This window comes from Equus caballus, chromosome 21 (assembly GCF_041296265.1).
Source record: "Equus caballus isolate H_3958 breed thoroughbred chromosome 21, TB-T2T, whole genome shotgun sequence".
Classification (NCBI taxonomy): Eukaryota; Metazoa; Chordata; class Mammalia; order Perissodactyla; family Equidae; genus Equus; species Equus caballus.
The window spans coordinates 23200820-23223582 of NC_091704.1; the positions used below are offsets into that span (position 1 = coordinate 23200820).

A 22763-nucleotide genomic window follows, 5' to 3' on the forward strand; every position below is an offset into this window, starting at 1 on the left:
AGGTTTGAAGTGACCACCGTGAGGAATGCGTAATGAAGAAGCACTGGAGGCTGGACGTGTACATGGCTGTGTGATTCTGCTCACCCACATCCAGTAGTCACGGTATATAGGTTTAGAGAAGGTGGGCAGGATAAGAAAGAGTGACAGCGACATATTTAGAAAAGGGAGGAAGCAAGGGACTAGAATTCCTAAAGAAAACAGAATAAGTATAAGGAAAGGAAAGAAAGGAGAGAAGGTAAGAAGAGCTCTGGATTTGTTTCTCCTGAACTCCTAGTATTTTTCAAGGGAATAATTAGAGACATTACTGAGAATATATTATTAGGGAAAGATTCTACTCCACATAAATTTACTGAAAATTACATTGTTAAGTACCATTCTCCAGCTTAAATATTAAGTACTCAACAAACCTACTTGTAGGTTTAATATCCAAAGTGATAAACAGCTTTAACAGGTTCCAGATGTTTCTTTACTAATAAAAGCAATACCACAAATTTTCAGTAAAATTATACTTTGAATGGCTCCTTGCCTAGAGGCTGGTAGGCTAGTCTAGTCCCTGCTAGACTCCAGTCCCCACTGCTCGAATCAGAAAACGACCGAAGGATAACAGAGCACTTTAAGCACACCCCGATGAAAAATTTCTGTATGTCAAGAGCATTGAGTTTTGAATAGATTAGGATTTCACACTGATATTTACAGGATCCTATCTGGTTTGCAGCTATATCCCTTATAATTTAACTTAGACTGAGCAGTGATTTTCCTTTAAATATAATTATCCTTTTTACCACATTACAATTTTTTAAGACTCTTAGAGGTTTTCCTGGTTTTTTTTTTTTAAACATAAAATTAACTTGAGATTTAAACTTTAGTGAAGCTGGTATAACTGACCAAAGGCCTAGTGATTGTGGAAATTTTTTACACTCAAAATAAGTGGTCACGAGACAATCATGGAAATTTCTAGACAAGAGCGAAAAACTGTATTTTCCCTTTGAAATTCTGTACTTTTTCCTCTATCCTGACCTCCCTATTTTTCTTTTATTTCTCTTTGTAAGTAGGAGAGATAGGATGAAGGAGAAAGGGAAGAGGATGTGAATATTGAAAATTTGAGGGAAAAGGGGAACAGTTATAAATAGACGTTTGGTGTTTTCACCATTTATTAAGGCAAATTTTGCCAAATAAGGTTTATTTGGTTCTTATAGAAAATTCAGCTTTGCTAAATTTTGTTCTATTAATTACAGGGTACATAAGTATTTGAAATTATATTAAGGCCAACAAGATATTATAGAGCTGAGGACTTAAGAAGCATTTAAACATAACAAATATTTGCTCTATCTATTAAAAATTCAAAATGTATTTTTTGTCACATTATAAACCCAATCTTTAAAAAATTCATAGTCCTTAAAACTTAGAAAATGCATGTCTTGATTGAAAGAAAAAAGTATCCTTAATTATATTCATGTTATGACTAAAGTCACAAAGCTGATGAGAGGTTCGTCAACTCCATGTATGTATGCATAAACATAAATATGATCACTAAAATCTTGTCAATAGTGGCCCAAAGTTAGTTTATTGTATTGAATTATTCAAGAGTGATTACTTGAGCATCATGTGAATATTGCTGGAAAAAAAAGATATTTAAGGTAACTTCTAAGTACTACCATTTTTGAATGCAAAAGGTTACACCATCAATGAAAATTTCTAAGGACTACTTTTCTGTTTACATACAGGAAAAAATTGAGGGAGCTGAGCAATGACAACATGGACATGCTTTTTACTTTTAAGTTTTTCTATATGAAGTTGAGAAACTAAGAGAAAAAAAGAATGTTGTTTACATGTAGTTACATCTATCTTATCCCCAACTATAGGCCATCCAAAAAAACAAATACTATTATTTTTTAAAGCAATATTATTTAAAATGTATACCATAAAGTTGTAATAACAGAATCACAAAGGAGAATTTTTCAATTAAGTTGAATTTTAGGAGAATAAAATGTTGTCATAAAATTCAATAACTCTTTATCAGCAGATATTTGCTGAAATTTTTTTTATGATACCACTGAGATTAGGAGGGGTATATAGTATAAACCAAACTTGAAAAGATATTTAAAAATGTTTTCAGGCCCTCACACTTTCTTAACCAGTTTTGACAAATTTTACTAAATCTGAGAATGTCTCTTTTCATTCTATACGATTACTCTACTACTCTCATTGGTATTAAACAAACATAATCTTCCACATGTAGCTAATATATTGCTTACCACATATAAAACATTTATACAGGCTTTTTAAAGAAAAGATCAGAGAAATGATGTGCAATTTGACTCATTGGACCATTGCTGTAATTACTTTAAAACTTGTCTATTTTCTTTAAGGCCTCCAAATGGCTAATTTAGAACAACCGGTATATATATCAAACATTATGAAAACAGTATTTTAAAAAATAAGTTGAATGGAAGACTTCATCAATTTAAAATGAAGTATAAAAAAACAAAAACTGATATCTAGAAGCACAACAATTGACTCACCTGCGGCTAACTGATTTCTTCTCCACTTCTCCCTCTCCAGCTAATTTAACATTTGCATTTGTGTCCTTTTTCAACTTTTTGGCAATTCTTTCTCTCATCAGGTTCTTCTCATCACCATCAATATATTCATCATGCTCTGCACTTTCATATTCTCCATCCTGTAGAAATTGAAATGGAGTATTTTCCAGGCATTCCATTTCCCCTTTCACTTCCAGAGATCCATCCCAGACTCTCCCCTTTGCATTCTAGACCAGGTTTGTTTTTTGTTTTGATTTGAATTTGTAAGTGCTTGAAGAATCTGCTACAGGTGGGAATACCCCTGGAGTCCACTCTAGGCCAACTATATAAGTATGGGATACCCCAGTAACGGTTGTCTGCTCAATTCCCACTCAGCCCCTCTGTGCAGCACAGACTGTGCGTCTCTCTGTATTACCTTGTAATACCCAGGATATTGTATCTATCTACATTCCTATTCTTTCCCAGTGGGAAATGTGGCTTCTGGAGGTGACTGACCAGCATATTGACCTCAAGCAAGGATTAATTCAAGTAGAAGAGGTGGAGGTGGAGAAGCTGAGATTTCTTCCTATAATTTAAGTCATAGCAGTTACTCCTCTTCTCAAAACCTTCCAATGGATCCCCAACTCACTCAAAATCCTATACAATCTGTACCTCCTTGACATAATCTCCTACAACTCCAGGCCAGCAGCATTAGCCATCTTTGGAATTGCTGTTCTCTCCAGCCTGAAACACTCTTATTCCACATAGATGCACTGCTTGCTCTTTCATCTCGTTTAGGTCTTTGCTCAAATGTTACCCTCTCAGTGATACTTCCTTAATCATCCTATTAAAATGGCAGAGCCACTCATCCACCTCCAGTACTCCCTGTCCCCTTCCCTGTTTGTTTTTCCCCAAAGCATTTATCACCCATCTGACATACCATATATTTTAATCATTTAAGTGTTTATTGTCTCTCTCCTATAATTAGGGGAAGGAGTCCAATGAGGGCTAAAATTCTGGACTGTTTTTTACTGCTGTATCTTCAACTTCCAGAATAGCTCCAGCATTAATGGAGAAATGAGTGGAGGGAGAAAGGAGGAGGAAGGGAGAGAAGCAATAAGGGAGAGAAGGAAAAGAAAGAAACTACCCCAGACGGATCTTTTTCTGTTGTGAATCTTTGATCAGGTGAGCCATGGTGAGGCAGGATTCTTAACTTGAGACTTGTGGACCCCCAGAACAGTGGTCCTCAAAGTCTGGTCCTCAGACTATATAACATGGATTACTTGTTAAAAAATGTAAAATCCTAGCTCTCATCCCAGTCTTACTGAACCAAATCTCTAGACATAGAAATTGTGAATAATTTCAGCAAGATTTCAAAAAATTCTTTAGCCCTAAAAGATGATAACCACTGACCTAGGTCTTCCATGCTTGGTCCTCAAGAGATGTAAAAAAAATCCCCTGCAAACTCTCATAAAACTTTGTTTGTTGATGTAGTACATTTTCTGAGAAGGTCCACAATTTTAGCCATTGCAAAGGATATGGGACACAAAACAGGTTAGAGACCATACACTATCCTTAGATGACCTCACCCCCACCAAGAACATAAGAATATATCTATACTTTTACATCAAGCCTTGATCCTATCTTCCAGACTCCTATTATTGTTACATAGATGTCTCCAAGTTACCTGAATCTCAAAATGTACAAAATTAACCACATTACTTTTCATCTTTCTCTCTACCCCAAGCATAATTTTTCTTCTGTACCCATCTAAATTGCCCAAATCAGAAACCTTGTGGTTATTCTAGACTCCTTCTTCCCCCTCATCTCATAGTGCGGAATCAGCCACTTCTTAGACTTCTTTCAAGTCTATCTCCCCTCTCACAGCTGTGGTCTTATACCAAGCTCTCTTCCTGCCCCAGCTTCCCAATAGGTCTCCTTGACTCCAGTTTGTTTCTTCTAATTTGTCTTCTAAAATATTGCCAACAGTGATCTTCCTAAAATGCAAAGTTGACAATGGCACTCTTCTTTTTAACTAATACCCTACAACTGCTCCTTATTACTTTTATGATGAAATTCAAACTCCTCACCATGGCCTACGAAGCTCTTGAATATTTGGCTTCTCCCTGCCTCTCCAGTCTCATCCCACCCTCCCTCCTGTCACTACACTCTGGTCACATTGGTTTGCTTTCAGCACTTAACTATCTCCTGCTTCAGGGCCTTTTGTACATGTAGTTCCTTCTACCTTTAACTCTCTTTCTCCCTACAAGGGAGGATCCTTCTCAAACTTTAATCTCAGCTGGTACTTCCCAAATAAGGTATAATTTCTCCTTGTTGCTATGCTTTAGCATATGCTAATTCTCTGAGCTAGAGGAACCCCACCCCTCACCACTTTCTTTTTTGATCTAGTTAACTCCTAATTCTCCTATAAGACACAACATAGCATCATCTCTTCCAGGAAGTTTTCTTGACCAGGTTAGATATTTGCTCTTTCTCTACTATATATAGTCAGAGAGAACCCTCTCTTTTGACAGTGGTAATAGATGAAGCTATGTTCATGCATGAAAAGTTATGTACTTCCTGCTGAATCATACAATGCACGGATCAATGGGTTTTTACAGAACGAGGCAAATGGATGATTTGAAACACTATCTTTTATGTATACAGGAAACACAGCCTTCTGTTTACCAGCTTTAATAGCCAGTATAACTAATAAAGAAAGATCACTGCAGTCTTGCAATGTGTGTATAAAGAAGGAATACCACTACACATGACTGATCCCAGCATTTCCCATACCTAATATAGGATGCCCACGCATCAACATTCAAACTTTTAACATAATAAAATAAAATCAACAACATCTGAATTTTCAGTATTCAAATAATGTTATGTGAGAGGGAGAAAAAGCAGCCTAGGAATTCATATATAAGATTCCAATTTTGCAGGGAAATACACATACTTGGAAGGAAAGATTCCAATATCAAAATAAATGACTTATTTTCAAATCTTTCAGTTTTTTTCAAAATTTTACATATATAATTATAAAAGTAATATACATTACCTTTTAAGGAAAAATAATTTTTTGTAAAGATTTTGAATTTTCTATAAATTGTTCAAACTATATTTATACTAAAATTAATACTCACAGCATCTGACTCTCCTGCTGCATCACCTTTTTCACTACAAAAAAATAAAGAAAACAAATTTTAGAATCAAAATAAAACCATTCAATAATCCAAAAATTCAGAATATTTTACTGGGATTAAAAGTTCAAAAACTTCTTTCAACATAAGAATTTCAGAATGCCATTGTGCAGCGAATAGAAGCATTCTAAAAGGGGGTCATTTTTATAAACAGAATAAGAGGTATGCTCCATTAGCACATATACAAATTCACTAGAATTAAAAGAAAAAAGCTAACAACCACCGGTGCTATTTTTATGAACAAACGGCTGCAGAAAACAATTTCTTCTATTCGCTTGATATATTCTGGCTGAAGAAACCAAAGACTTCAAATACAAGGATATTAAGAAAAAATTGTTTTGAGAATGAGCTAAAGTCAGTGCAATAGTATTTCTGTTCCTCTTTGAGACACTGGCTCAATATATCATTTGCAATTATATTTAAGAGCAAGACATCTTCCCTTCTAAAAGAGAAGCAAAAAAGATAGTAAGACAATGTTCTGTTAGCTCCTGAAATATGCAAGAAATAATACTCAGTAGATTGGCCCAAAGTGTGGCGAACTCTTCACAAAACCCTCCAACTCTGATTTGCTTACCCATGATACCAACTGAGACAAAAATGCTTCAAGGAAAAACTTAGCAAAGCAACTTTGAATTAAACATTAAGCTGTTAAAGAAAACAGTTTCCTAGTATTCAAACTATCCTAAGATTTAAAAGTTTCACAGTTAATTTTAAATTTAATTAGTTCAACAGTGGTAGATAGCAAAAAAGAGTGGAAGTGACTAGAGTGCTTCTCTGCCTTATGCCAGAAGCTCTACTAGCTCCATTACCAAAATGCCTTCGTTTTTTGGCTGGGTTGAAAAAATATGACTTATGAGAACTGACTGTTTACTCACAAAAGAAGCAGGAAAATTATCTGAGCCAGAAAAAAAGAACTTAGGATCACACGAGCACGGTACCCATACTAACCTTGCAACAGCTGGAACAGAACTGAGATGTGGATCATCCTTAAGCAAGTCATGACTGCTTTTGCTTTTTCCCTTCATGCTCTAGAAAGGAATGTATGATATAACCATGAGTGGGAAAAAAGCAGTCTTCCAAAAGGACAAGTTAACATATTTACGTAAAATCTAGTACTGTTTTATGTGGTTAACGAAAGATATGTGTTCCTGAACATTTCAGTATAAACTAAAGCTTTACACATAAAAATCTTACTCTCCCATTTATTAAAAATATTATTTTAGAAAAACCTTTTCTTTTAAAAAGTGATATACCCTTAACAATAGGTTTATTAATTACTATTTCCAAACACTAAATCCTCATAGCAATTTACATAAACTAAACTAATTAAAATTTTGACCCATATGTTAAGACATAGAAGATAGATCACGAGTTATTTGAAACCAATGCACACTATTCTTCAAATATACTGTCTATACTGCACAGAATCACTTTAAAAATGTACCCAAGCAACCAGATGAGTGCACCTACAAGGTACTTTTTAACAAATGGAAAACATATATGTGGAAGAACCTCTCAAGTATGACAACGTTCATCAATGACCAAAGACTTATTAAATGCTTTAATTTCAAAGTTCATGTTCTTCTCAAGAAAGTTACATTTTAGTAGGGAAACAAGACATAGGAAGATATAAGACACAGAACTACAGAATAACTACTACTGCTACTAGTTTTCTAATTTACTAAGTACATACTTGGTGCCAGGCACTCTGCTATGATACAGTATTCCTATCCCTGACTTCCTCCCCTACAAATGAAAGTATCTAAGGTGGGCATTATTAGCCTCATTTTACAGATGGAAAACACAGACAGAGAAATTAAGTGATTTACTAGAGGTCACAAAGCTAGTCAGTGGTAGAGGATCTAGGATTTAAATCTGGGTCTGTCTCACAATAATATACCAAAAATCCAAAAGTATCCATTTTTCTTTTCCTAGAGGCCCTATGAACACAGAACTCCGGGCTGGTTTCAGAGCTGCAGACTATCCTACAGACTTCCCCACCACAGGGTGGGAAAACTTTAAACTTATACCTTGTATCTTGAGGTGGGAAACTACTCATCAATCCCAACCCTCAACTAATCATGTAAGAGTGAACAGTAAGAGGTTAGAGTTGACAGGAAGAAAGGATGATTGTTATTTACTTTGAAGGGAAATTTTAATTTGAAAAATTCATTACAAAATGTATTAATTGAAATTTTAAAACATCAGATACAGAGAGGTGAAAATACCTCTTTCCCTTAAGCCCCATTCATCACAGTTTAACAATTTTGAGAACAGGCTTCGAAATTTGATAGGTTTTACTTTGAGACAGCTGTATACCTTCTTAAATATATTTCCATGATCAAAATAATAGCTTTTTAAATTTCTGTATTAACATGGAGTTCTCTACATTTTAAAGATATAATCAATGAAAACACGTTTATAGTCTAGTTCTACAAGACAAAACAAAAAAACCTCTCTCAAACAATTAATCTAAAGATGCTATTTATCTGTAGTTTTAAAAAGTCATAGAATCTGAATTATGCAATTAATCTATATTTCTAATTCCATAACCCTACACAAGCCAAGGAGTGATTAAAAGGCAAAACATCAACTAACTACTTGATTATATGTTTGTCCAACAATGAAAACTGAAAAGAAAATTTTCAAAAACCAGAAAGTGGTGTAGTAGAAAGAACACAGGACAAGAAGAAAGATGATAGTGACCAAATGAATTTCAAAATCTGATATTCAGTAATTCTATTGGTTTTAGTCTAAAGCTTACCATTTGGGGAAACAGAATGACCTCCTCATTCCTCAGAACCCTTGCCTACAAAATGGAAACAACAATAACAGGAGCCTTGTCTATTTCACACAAGAGAATTAAAGGAGACACATGCAAAAGTGTGCCAGTGAATGTAAATGACCTAAATGAGAATAAAACTTGAACATCTTTTGTTCATGCTTTTCTTCCCTAAAATTTCTTCCTCCTGCATCTCCAGCCATCAATGTTTATCTTCACCCACTCTAAGAAATATTCCCTTATTAATTCTCCCCATGTGGCCCCCTCATGGAGTCACAGGCACAAACATCACAGCCAGAGGTGGCCTCAGACCCTCTGGTCCAGCTTCTCAGTTAACAGATCAAAAAATGAGAGTCAAGAGCAAGGTTAGAATTCAGCTCTCCAGGTTCTTGGTCCATTAATGAGCTATAATACTTCATTTAATTGTAAATGGTAGTTTACAATTGTTAGTTTAACATTTTAAAAAAACCAGGTTCTCGTTTATCTCCCAAAACGTAAAACAGCTTGAAGGGAAAAGAAAAAACTTGCCTTACACTAATTTAAAATAAGACTTAGCAATAGGAGCAAACTGTGAATTAATCTGAATAATCATTACCATTTCAAATTTTAATTAACTTTATAAATTAAATTGGGATAGAAATATATGATAAAGAGCAACTTTTTAGATGCCCCTTCCCACTATAGTAGACTTTGCACGCCACAGGCAGAGAAAACAAATTGTGGAAGAACTAAAGAAATTTGGAGATAGTCCCAAATAGGGTAAAAATGAATTTGGATATTTCTATTTAATGCTTATCCTTTCTGAATGACCTATTTTAAGTTTCTTATTTATACCATCCACTAACAATAATTTTAGAGGAAGAACAAATACCTAACATTTTAAAATAATTTTTTAAAAATTACATAAAAGCAGCTGGCTAAAGCGTTTAGTTGCCGAACAATATACTAAACATATTTAGTGAATTCAGCGTAAGGAACTCCACATTAAATTCAAAACTATCTGTAAGCAAATCTAAAAATGAACATCAAAGGGAATGTGGGAAAATGACATTATTATCTGGCACTTCATACCCAAGAAGAAAGAGGCAGTCAAAGAGTGGGAACTAAACAGAGTACAAATAGAAAGAAAGCAAGAGGCATAGTGATACAGAGGAACAAAACTGGTCAAGAAGTTGGAAGGTCTGGGTCTCAACCTCTAACTAGCTCTGAGTTATGGTTAATTTTATGCTATGGTGCCCAGTCATTTGGTCAAACACCAGTTTAGATGTTGCTATGAAGCTATCTTTTAGATGTGATTACCACTTAAATCAGTAGATTCTGAGTAAGGCAGATCATCTCCTAAAATGTAGGTGGACCTCATCCAATCCATTGAAGGCCTTAAAAGCAAAGACTAAGGTTTCCCAAACAAGAAGTGATTTGGTCTCAAGGCTGCAACATAGAAACCCTGCCTAAGTGGACTCAAGACTGTAACATCAACTCTTCCCTGAGTCTCCAGTTTGCTGGCCTGTTCTACAGATTTTAGACTTACCAGCCCCACAAGCACATGAGCCAATTCCTACAAATCAATCTCTCAATCTCAATCTCTCTCTCTCTCTCTTTCTATGGTTTCTCTCTACATATATATATATATACACACACACACACACACACACACACATATATATATATATATATTGTTTCTCTGAAGAACCCTATTACATTACTACATTCTGTGACCTTTAACAGAGAACCAGAATAACTTAATACTGGGAAAAAAAAGATTTACAGGCCATTTAACCTAGTCTCCCACCAAATGCAGGAATCTTCTTGACATCACTGTTGACTAACCACCAGTGTCTCAACACCTGAAAGCGGCTTATAACCTCATACACATACGAAAATCACTTCTTTTTAAATGGCTTCCATCATTGAAAAATTTTCTCTCTACTTGGAGGGAAAAAAAAAAATTTATGTGTAATTTCTAACCATCCAGGCAATCCTAGTTCTAACTTCTAGAACTAAAAATGAACTACAAATAATTCCTATTTTTAGGCTACTACACAGAGTTTAGTTTAGGTACAAAAGGATTAGTAGGCAGAATAATGTTCCCCTAAAGATGTCCACATCCTAATCCTCAAAATCTCTGAATATGTTCCCTGACATGGCAAGAGGAACTTTTCAGATAAAGATTTTGAGATGGGAAGATTATCCTGGATTATCAGGGTCGAACGTAATCACAAGAGTCCTTACAAATGAACGAGGGAGGCAGGAGAGTTAGTTTTACAATGATGAAGCATAAGAAAGACTGATGGCTATCGCTGGCTTTGAAGATGGAGGAGGGGGCCACAAGGCAAGGAATACAAGTAGAAGTTGGAAAGGGCTAAGGGAAGTGATTCTCTTCAGAGCCTCCAGAAGGAAGCCAGCCCTGACAAGACATTGATATCTAATCCAGGGAAACCTGTTTTGGACTTCTGACCTCCAAAACTAAATGATACTGCATTTGTTTTGCTTGAAGCCACTAAATGCATGGTAATTCGTTACAGCAGAAATATGAAACTACAGTCATCCCTTGGTATCTGTGGGGGATCGGTTCCAGAACCCCCTTGGTATCAAAATCCTCAGATGCTCAAGTCCCTTATATAAAATGGCACAGTATTTGTATATAACCTATACACATCCTCCCATGTACTTAAATCACCTCCAGATTACTTATAATACCTAATACAATGTAAATGCCATGTAAATAGTTGTTACACTATCTTGTTTAGGGAATAATGACAAGAAAAAAAGTCTGTACATATTCAGTACAGATGCAACTATCTTAGGCCTTTCAATCTGTGGTTGGTTGAATCCGCGAATGCAGGACCCACAGATACAGAGGGCCAACTGTAATACAAATATATTAACATTTTTTAAATTAGTTAAATGTAAACAACTAGAAAAGTAAATAATTTAAAGTTCATACAATTTAATGGGGCAAAACCATTTTATAAATTATGCTGTTTAACATTTCTGACAATCTCTGTGCAAATGGCCTAGCAGCATTCTCCATGCCATGCTCATTCCCACCTCCCAACTTTTTGGGAAATTTTAATTTCATAGGATAAATGAGAATAGGACAAAACATTCTTACTTTATTCTCAAGTGGTGTATTTGTCTATCAGTATAACTTTTTCTTGGTTAGAAAAAAGCCTTTTTATAACTTTGGATTTAAGGTAAAGATGTTAACATATGTTGTAGTGAGAGAAATACTATGCGTATCAGTGTGAATGTGGCACAATTTAATCACTATTTTAAAATCTAGCTATTGAGATACTTTTATAATGAACCTACCGGTTAACTTGCCTCATGAAGAGTACTTGTCTGATTGTAAGTTTTCACTTGAAAAATATTTTCTGACATCTGTATTTAAATTATACACAAAGACTCAGGAGTAAACTTTAAACCAATACAGACATTTGAATGAACTATTATTTAAGAAAACAATATGAAGGGAGGGATCTTACACATAAAAACCTTTCAGATATTTGAAGCCTAGGATCACATTTTCACTTAGTTTTTACTTCTCTAAAGTATATCCAGTTCCTCAAGCACCCCCCCAAATGAGATGTTTTTTGGCATCATCCCACTCTCCTCATGACCCTCACTTCTTCTGGATGTATCTAGTTTGCCAATATCCTTCTTAAATGTGTTCAAAACTGAACAAAATGCTGTAAATGTGATCCCCCAAAATGCAAAGAACATTAAATTCCTTACCCAGAGACCTTACTCAGTAATTCAACCAGGGCTTACAGGCTATTAAGTCTTACACCTATTCAGCTGATTTCATTAAACGAAAGTGCAGAATTTACATGTGCTCCTATTACATTTCAACTTACTCATTCAGATAATCAGGCACAGGTTGACAACAAAGCACCCTTTGGGCAGAAGGATTCCATCAGCTATAAATCCATCTAACTGTCCTATCTCCTAGATCACATTTCCTCATGTTGTCCCCAAGAATATCAGGAGAGACTCTGACAATGTGCTTTCCTGAATCAAGATCTGTTATTATGGCATCCTCTTATCATGAAATCCTATCAAAAAGGAAATGAAGTCAGTCAGGCAAGTCACTTAACCTGAGTCTCAGTTTCCTCATCTAGAAAGAAAGGAAGTTCGACTAGATCCCTTTGAGCTATAAAATTCTATTATGCTAAAAGAGATTTTATCAGGTAGTAGAAAGATACTGAAATAAATAATGAAGGAAAGCTAACCCATGTGGGAGAGGCACCTTGGCATGAATAAATGAGGGGGTGAAGCAGAGTCTGTAATCCCTCACTGATAATCCATAAACCAAGGGGGACTTATCTTACTTCTCCTTTCGCAGAAAGTAAAGCCTCAATTCAGAGTTGACCAATTATTAACTTGTGATGAGTTAGACAGGTTCTGGAATAAAGCTTAACACTGTGGAGTCACTGAAAAAAGAAACTTGATAAGCAAATGAATAATGAAACAATTATTTTCAAGCCCTCTAGAAATATTTAATTTCATGTAACCACTGAAACTGCAAATTGTTCCCAGTCACTGTAAAAGATACTTACTTGACTTTGGCTCTAGTTATTACACGCATTTAAAAATAGCATGGCAAAATTTAAAAAAATATATATATATATTTTTGATCTTTTTAGGTGAGGAAGATTGGCCCTGAGCTAACATCTGTAGCAAATCTTTCTCTGTTTTTTTTTTTTTTTCTCACCAAAGCCACAGCACATAGTTGTATATCCTAGTTGTAAGTCATTCTAGTTCCTCTCTGTGGGATGCTGCCACAGCGTGGCTTGATAAGTGGTATGTAGGTTTGTGCCCAGGATCTGAACCAGCAAACCCTGGGCCACCAAAGCGGACTGTGTGAACTTAACCACTCAGCCATGGGGCTGGCTCCTAAAAAAATATATTCTATAGGTCATACTTTCCCAAAATTCAGGCTAGCCATCCCTTTTCTTAACAAGGCTTCATTTTACCCCAAAGGCAAAATGTACTTGAAGGGTGTTCACAGTTTGAAGAACAATATAAAAGCAACATAAACAAAATATAGTTCCATTTTGATTCTCTCTAGAATTTATCTCAAGCCCTCTAGAGAAATTTCCCTTCCTCTAAGCCAGTAAATTTTAGTAATTTTTTGCTATTGTTCTATTTTTTCATGCTAAACTTATCCACGACTCCACGATATAAACAGACAGAACAGCTAAATTCTGTAGGACAAAGATTCTGTACAGTGTTGGAGAATGGTTTATTGGTGGGTCATGATATACAAGTGTACACTCATGCTCTCTAAGGCTGCTCAAGCTACTATCCAGAGGTCTATGAGAGTGCTCAGGAAGGACACTAGGCCAGCTGTGCTGAGTTTATGACTTCCTACCCCAGAAAGCTGAATAGCTGGTGAAGTTTCTTGCCAGCCTCTAGACTGCTTGAGCATGAAGGCAGCAGCTTCTGCATAATAATCATGATCATATTAGAGATTGTTTGATATTCTTTAGCTCTCTTAGAATAAAATATGAATTATAGCATAGAGTGTATTATTTAAAGACATTTGACTTTCAAAAACATTTTTCCAGATTGCATAATGTATTACAGTAAGGGTTATCCATTTCCTTATTTCACAACTCCAAATGGTACATATTATTTCTATGTTACAAAGAGGAAAACTGAGGCTCAGAGAGACTAAGTTACCCAAGGTCACAGGGCATCAGTGGAAAGTGAAGTGTCAATATGAGTTTGTATGATCCCAAATCCATGCTATTTCTACTCCAACATACTGCCACTCAAAGATAACAAAAAGCTTACCGTCAAGCAGCTCACAGCCTAGGACTTTTATACAACTAATAAGGCAGAAAGGAAAAGGTATAATGTTCGAGTAGTATACAATAAGAACATAGTCATATGTTTCTTATGTAATAAGCAACAAGACTGTTTTTAAAAGGAAAATATAAGTATCACAAGAAAGGCAAAGGGCAGATCAGAAAAAAAAAAGATTACGAAAAACTAGAAAAGATGGTGTTTTAGGTGTTGAAAATAAATATAACTTTTACCTCCAGAAGTGGGATAGGATACTTTAGGCAGGGAAAAGAACATGAACAAAAACACAAAAAAAGGGAAAATACAAGGCATATATGTAGAACAGCAAAGAGTTCAGATCTGCCAATCCAGCATTTCCTACATTTCCCTGATAAGAGTTCCAGGGAATTCGCTAAGAGCATAGCTTCCCAGGTCCCCCCCTTGGAGATTTTGATTCAGTAGGTCTGAGATGCTGCCTAGGAATTTAATTTTTAAAAAAGTACTACAAGTGATTTTTATCAGCAGGGAAGTTTAAGTATTAGGCTAAAAGACAAAGTTGGTGAAGGGGAGTCATGAAAGCAGAGGCTTGAAACAATAGGCCAAGGAATCTGGCCTTATTTCTATAGCCAACAGAGAGCAACTGTAACATCTTAACGAGGCTTCAGGAAGACTATTCTGATATAATGAGTGGAATGGAAACAAGAGAAGGGAGATGGCAGACCAGTCTGTAGACTATGGCAGCAGCCCAGGCTAAAGATAATAAAGGCCTGAACAAGGGTAGTAGCAAAATAAATTAAAAGGAAAAGAAAGATGTAAGATACCTCACGGATGAAAAATTAGTGGACAGTGCAACTAACTGGTTATGCAGAGAAAAAACAAGAAAAAAGTCAGAACTGAATCTAAAATTCTTCTTTAGAGGCTAGTGATACCCAGGAATAGAAAGAGAAGTCACAAAACAGGGAGGCTTTTGGGAAGAAAAGATAATGAATTAAGCCTTGGCCAGGGCTGGGGTAACTAGTGAGATATTCAAATAGAGAGATGTCCAGTAGGCAGCTGGAGAAAAGAAGAGTAAGCCAGCCTAGAGATATAGATTTGAGAGTTGGAAACAAACATTTGATAATTTTATCACACAGGACCCTCCCACTAAAGAGGCAGATGAGAGAAATACGATGACATAATACTAAGGTTATACTACTCATTTGATAATGGACTGTGGGTTGCAATCTTCTTGGCAAAGGAGAAAGAATTTACTTGGTCTTTCTACTGTTTAAAGTGTTTTTCAGACTTAAGGGCAAACATAAAGAGCAAGCCAGCACTATCTACGGTGATATCCTTTCACATTTCAACCTTGTAGCAGACAAAATTGCTTTTGGAGTATCAAGTTCACTGTATTCAGCATAAGTTAAACATATCATTTTTAAATTTTATTTTGTGCAACAGTAAGCAGCAGAAGGAAGATAGCTTTAAACATTTAACACATGCTGTTGTTACAAACAGAAAAAATTCAAACTAATTTCCTTGGAAAGTCAATCTCATAGTAATTGGGAGCAAAACTTACTTTAGACCAGAAATTTAATTCAACAAAAAGACTGACAGAAAAACTCTTTTCTTCTACCCTTGCTCTCCAAGGCTGCTCAACCTTGTATCCAGGACCCCATGAGTTAGGGAAGAGCAGTGGGCCAACTGTACTACACTGCCTCCTACCCCAGAATGCTATGCTAGCAGTGAAATCTCTTACCAGCCTTTTAGATGGCTGGGGCTTCAAGGGGGCAGCTTCTGCAGCATTCAAAATCATATTAGAGACTTAAATAGCTATAGACACCTAAGTTCAAAATTCTGATTCTACCACCTGCTATTACATGGTCTTGGACAAGTGATTTAACATCTGAGTATTGATTTCTTCATTTACAAAGTGGGAACAATAACATCTATACCACATGGTTGTTATAGAGATTACATAAAACAAATATGTAGCACAGGTAGCAGATAAGAAAATAAATAATTACAATGCAGTACAATAAATACTGCATTGATGGCCACAGACAGATTATCATGGAAAGAAGTTATGCTTAGTCTGGATGGGAGTTGTGTGAGGGAGGGATGTAGAGCTTGTCAGGAGTTGATATTGGAGCTAAATCTTAAAGGAAAAACAAAAATTGCCTAAATAAAGGAGGGAGCACACTCTAAGACAAAGGAAAAATACGGGTGGGAGGACTACGGGGAAGGAGTGGGTATGTAAGGAGATTTGACATCTTTAGAAAATATCAGTGAAAGGGAATTCTGGCAATTCCCAGATCTACCATTTGTGGTTTTCTCCATTTACAAATATACCCACAAGATCATGACATATAGTAAATCTTTTACTTGGATGAGGCACAAATTTGAATCATGACTAACACCAGGCTAGTGCACTGACATCTAAAGAAGATGACTTCTGAGATATCGGGGTGACAGAGTGATTGGTGATGTTGATAAGGGATAGGGAAAGGCAGTTTCCATGTAAAGATTAATTCAATTTTGACATCAGAAGTAGAGATGTTTCCTAAAGGCAACTCAGAATGAGGAATAAGAACACAGAGGAAATATTTGGCTTGTCTCCTAGAGTTCAGAATGTTATGAATAGAGGAGGTAAATGAATCCATGGTATCAAATAGATCACTCAAGGATACTAGACAGTGCAAAAAAAGTTATGACTAAAATATTTCTTATACATGTCCATTTTATTCAGTTTAATGCAAGGGGTATAAGTAGAGTGCTTACTATATGCCCGACATTAGCCTATCAAAACCATGCTCAGGGATGAGGGAAGCACATGGATAGAGAAGTACAGATAAGGGTAATAATAGTGTGATTTTAAGTCAATGCTATTGTTAGTATCGGTAAGAAATAGGTGACTGTGGTAAGCAAGTAAGGCAGTGCTAGGTTACAGAGTTTTTATTACTACAATAAAGACTTTGAACCTAATCCGTTAGGTCTCAGTGTTCACCAAGTTTTAAGAAAGGAACATACATCGATTCTTTGAGAGTAAAGACCTTTGAAGATGATTTTCTTGGAGTTTGCTTATCAGAATCACTACCCTAAACAAGGGCAGGGCACTGAGTATGAGTATTCACTTCAGCAATGGGTATTGTGACGAAGTGATATTGAGGAAAACCAGACTCCAAGGCCTATGGGAAGCACTGGAGGGGTAAAAGGCCAGGAAGCAATACACAATCCAAAGACATGGTACGGTGAGACACATGTAGGTTCAAATTCCAGCTCTAGCTGCTTACTGGTTACGTGACTTTGAGAAAATTATAACCTATCTATACCTTATTTGTGGGTAAAATGGGGATAATGAAACCTATCTAAAAGGACTATGATGAGAATAAAATTAATAAATATACATAAATAATATTAAAATGAATATAAGAGCTTTGGTCTGTCATTGTTTTCTATAATAATCATTATCACCCAGCAAACCAATTAAACAAACAGCAATTAAAATCTGAATCATAAAGTTGAGTCATTCTTTAACTCTAGCTCCAGCTGATTAAAAAAAATGACAAGTTAAAAAAAAAACTACAATTTTAAGACAGCAAATCTCCCAGAAGTTGCAAATACTACTAACCACAAATCATTTTATGAATCAGCTCAATAAACACTGACTGAATGTGTACCATGTAAAACATGCTGTGCTATGTATAGCAAGAGATACAAAAATAAGCCAGATAGAGACCTACTCTCTTTGATAATTCAGAACAAAGGGCAAATTAGAGTTTTACCTGACTAACTCGATTTACTTCCTCCTCTTCTTCCTCAGCTTCCTCTCCAAATGAAAGTAAACTAAAATTTCTAATCACAAAAAAGGAAGGAAGAAAGAAAGAAAAGAATGAAGGAAAGAAAATTAGGAAAAAAAGTTAAATAAAACTTAGAAATATCCTATTTTCAAAGCAATAGAATAGAATTTACAAGAAGGAACACATTCTGATTGTTTAACAATAGATAATATTAGTATTTAGCAGAAATATACTAAGGATCTACATTTTCAACAAAATGTTAAATCTTTGGCCTCAACCACAGATGTTTCATCTATTAGACTAAACTAATGACTAAAAATCCATCCTGAGCACTACCATTAAATATACTAAGTCAAGCAGACAGAAATAATTAAGCTTTTCATATTTATCAAAACTGGTGAGCAAAATGGAGATTTCTGAAAAACTAAATACATAGGCCCAAGAGCACTACAAATGGGAAGCAATTAACCTAGTGTCTGCCAAAATACATCTTAAGATTTTAAAATTACTAAGTTACACAAAATTGTCAAAATAAAATAATATAAGCAATAAACTTAGCTTAAAAAATAGCCCATGGAGAGAAAAAACTAAACTTGTCTTCTTTGAGCCTTCAAAGAGACATCCCAAGAAAGATAAATAAGTTATTAAAACTCTCAAATATTGGAAAAATAAAAGATTTAGCAACAAAAGAGGAATTTTTATTTTGAAAGCTAGAGGCAATCAACGACTACCACATTATCCCTAACATACCTGCTATGAACTAAAAACAAAAACAGAAACATCCAACTTTTGGGCTCGTTGTCAAGATAAATCATAGTGATGAAATACCGTGTCTGAATATAGTGACAGTGACGTTTCACCCAGAGATAAATTAGTCAAAATAAATGAATCGAAAAATAAAAGGAAATCAAATATATAGCTATACAAGAAGTTATTTTGCCACAAGAAATCAACTGCTTATTAAAGTGTCTGGCTCATATGCGACAGTTTGTAAAAGCAACCTAACTTATGTATGTTGTAGGATATCAAGGAAAGAAACCAATATGCATTGAATACCTACACTATTGGGTGTTTTTAAATTCCCTTTCTCATTTAATCTTCATAACAACCAGGTGTTGTACCTATAATTTCCATTTTACAAGATGGGGAAACTGAAGCTGAGAAGGATTAATAAACTTTGCTTCTTATGAAATAGGTCAGGCAGGATTATGCTTACAACTGTCTGAATCTAACACCTATAAGTACAATAAAATCCTTAATAAAAATGCTACAATTCAGTAAAAGAGTAAATTGAAATCTAATTCTTTGATGTCTATTTTAATAAAACAGACAAAAGTAATAATGTAAAGAGTATTGTTCACAAAACATTGAAACTTATTAAAAAATTTCTGTTTTTTGGAAAACTATCCTTAGAAAATAATCCAGAATACAGAAACAGGTTTATGTTTAAAAATATTTATAATGAGATTACTTTTAATAGCACCAGAGTGAAAAGTTAAATAAATTATGTAATTGTGCAGTCATTATACCCTTCATATTTTTCTTTACTTTCCAAGTTCTTTACATTGAGCATATATTAATCAAAAAAGTAAAGAACAAAAAAAATTCTCGACTTGTTTATATAAATAATTGCCATAGTGATCATAAATATTTATCTATTTATTAACACATTTCACATGGACACCTAAGACAACACTTGTTTAGTTTAAGTTAGATCGTGCATTTGAATACAAAAAAATGCACATTAAAAAAACCACACACACTCATAATTCAGATATCTCCCTGGTCCAAACAGGCTTCCTCCTCGCTAGTAAACAACTGTTACAAAAGGAAATAAAGTGAACTAAATGAATCAGTATTGCTTTTCAAACTGAAGAAAAATCTTTCTGTTATGATTACTTTGTGCCTTTGGGTTTCAATTTCTTTACTTCCTCCTCTGGTTTTTCTTTTTTTGGCTTTTTTATTTCTCTTGGAATGATGTCATCAAAAGGATTAAACAAAACCTATGAAAAGAAATATTTTGAAAACGTTATTCCACATTTTAAATTTCACAAAAAATTAAAACCAATATTTAATTACATTGACGTTGGTGTCTATATTTTGCCTCACATAACCATCATAAGTATAGTGATATATACCACACAAAGTGTTTTCACTTACATGGCCTCATTGGATTCTCCTAATAATCCTATGTGCTATTAAGTAACGGATATTTTATCCCTATTTTACAAAAGGGAAAAATATTCAAGAAAACTTAATACATAGTACGAGAGACAAAGTCAGGTGTTTTGACTCCAAATCAAATGTTCTTAAGGACCTTGCTTCCTCAATGAAGGATCACTCTTAAATTACCTAGGAAGTCACTTCATTGGGCCAAGTAAACCTAATTCCTCTAACTTTCCACTATGAGTCGAGCTTTCCATTCATTGGATTATCAGCTAAAGTTTCATCTTTGAATTCAAAACTGTCAATTAAAAAAAAATTCTTAATTAGAAATTGTGCCTAAATTACGGAGATAAAATCTGAGTTGTGATGTTATTTTAGTATAAAGCCTGCATCTGATGCTTTGAAAATACTAATAATCAATTTCTTTTAAATGACAATTTAAGTGCTGTATCTCATAAAAGTCATGCTCCTACCTCACAACTTTTTATTTTGTGTGGATTACGTGGTCTTTCTTCATCATCAATGTCTACTTCTGTTAGCCGCAGCATGTTATATACTGTATCACCTGTAACCTATCAAATAAAAAAGAAAATTTAAATGCAAATTATTACACTCATTCTTTGTAATACGGAGGACTTTTGAAAATATTTTTTGGATAATTAAAAGGGAATTTCATATTGTTACAGAAGAGCATATGCATTAAATAATGCAAATAAAGCAACTTCATCTTAAGGGGAAAAAGCACAGATGGAGTTGAATCCTTCAATAAGATTTTTGGGGAACTTCCAATGTATACTTAATATCAGTTTTTATTAAAAATAAAAATATAATGCCAAATAACCTCCTACTGATGATGACTTTTCATTCAAACATCATAAACAAATTTAGACTTTAGAGTAGAACTAGCAAATAACAATAAGAATGTGGTAAGTGCTTTGCAGACATTATCTCATTTAATTCTTACAAACATCCTAAAAGTAAGTACTATCACTATCTTCCTCTTCTACATAAGAAAATTGAGGTTCAAAGAAGTTACAGAGCCAACAGTGATGGCCTTTCTGACTTTCAGCCACCATGCTATTCTTTGTCTCGAACGTATAAGTTATAAAATATCAACTGTAAACAGTGGTGCAGAATGGCAACCTAAATCTAATTTTATTATATACTTACATTTTTTAAAAATAATAGGAAGGAAAATCTATGAACATCAGACAACCTGTGTCAGAGTGGCTCATGTGCCAATGCATATTTCTTAACCTGTGCTGTTAAACATTAAGCAACAATACTGTATTGCATATTTTTAGTGTGATTCCTTTCATTCAACATTTCTGAAGAATTTTAAAATAACACAAATTTTCCAGTTGTGCTAAGTTTTTTTCTGTTTCATCATCACAAAATCCAGTTTCGTCTTGGATGTGGGAAAACCATTCTTACTGAACCAGCAGAGGGAGCTGATACACTAGTGATGTCTACCATACCTAAGACTTAAACCATATGAATATATTTATGAGAAAGAAGAGTGAGAAAAGAAAACCTTCAGAATCCCTTTTTAAAGAAAACTCTTGAAAATTCTATAGAAGTGGCATTCCCTGATATGATGTTAAATGTGAGCAGGATAAAATGGTACTATTCAAAGCAATATTTCAGGTAAAAACTTTTCATGTTCACACAATTTCCACTTTAAACTTAAGGGAATTCATCATTAACAGAATAAACTTTAAAGCACTAAATGTTACTACCTAGGTGTCTTTCTAAAAACATGAAAACAAGATCAGCTGAGTGACATAGCAGTTAATATCATTAGTATGATTTTAGAAAAAAAACTTTAAAGTCATAACCAATGACTTACTTGAAACACACACAAAAATTCAAGTGGTCCCTCATAGTTTATTATAAGAGGAATATACTCCAACATTTTTTAAAATAATAAATATATACCCTTGGGAATATTTTTGTGAAGGCAGCTCTTGGATAAGTTGATGCTATGTATCATAGAAGTCTAAGATAACTGGACACAAACCTTTCCAAAGATGGTGTGCTTATTGTTAAGTTCATCTGCTCGACCCAGGGTAAAGAAAAACTGGCTGCCATTATCATGAGGACCAGCGTTTGCCATGGCAACCAGTCCTCTCCGATTAAAACGCAACCGTGAATGGAATTCATCCTGAAGCATAAAAAGAAAAGATGTGAGACTTTTTTATAACCATTCTACATTTTCTAACACCATTACCATCTGGAAATTAAAGCAAACAGCTGAAGTACTTTTCTCAAGCATCGTACAGTGACCCAGTAAAAAATTAAAGGAAACTCCAGACACTCTATTCCATTGGTATAAACATGAAGTCTTCAAAAACTTCTAAATCTCATATTTTAAAGAGCCACTGATATTTATTCATTCAAAGAACATGATATTGGTACTATCAGACTAATAAATAACCCAACTTTTAGCTTTTACTTAAACCCACTGTTATTCTTAATATCTTAACTATGACATTAACTCTTTTTTCTTTTTAGATCTTTTTTG

At 34.6% G+C, this 22763-nt stretch overlaps 1 protein-coding gene across 2 annotated transcripts in view; it reads right to left on the reverse strand.

Moving 5' to 3' along the window:
- CWC27 (CWC27 spliceosome associated cyclophilin) overlaps positions 1-22763 on the reverse strand; it is a 221818-nt gene that overhangs the window by 183599 nt on the left and 15456 nt on the right. For both annotated transcript variants that reach the window (XM_001493082.6, XM_070246207.1), the window contains exons 4-10: positions 22260-22403; positions 20713-20811; positions 19973-20076; positions 18059-18128; positions 6671-6750; positions 5666-5699; positions 2523-2680 (exon numbers count right to left, since the gene is read on the reverse strand). In XM_001493082.6, the coding sequence (XP_001493132.1) occupies positions 2523-2680; positions 5666-5699; positions 6671-6750; positions 18059-18128; positions 19973-20076; positions 20713-20811; positions 22260-22403 (689 nt within the window). The remainder of the gene's footprint in view (positions 1-2522; positions 2681-5665; positions 5700-6670; positions 6751-18058; positions 18129-19972; positions 20077-20712; positions 20812-22259; positions 22404-22763) is intronic.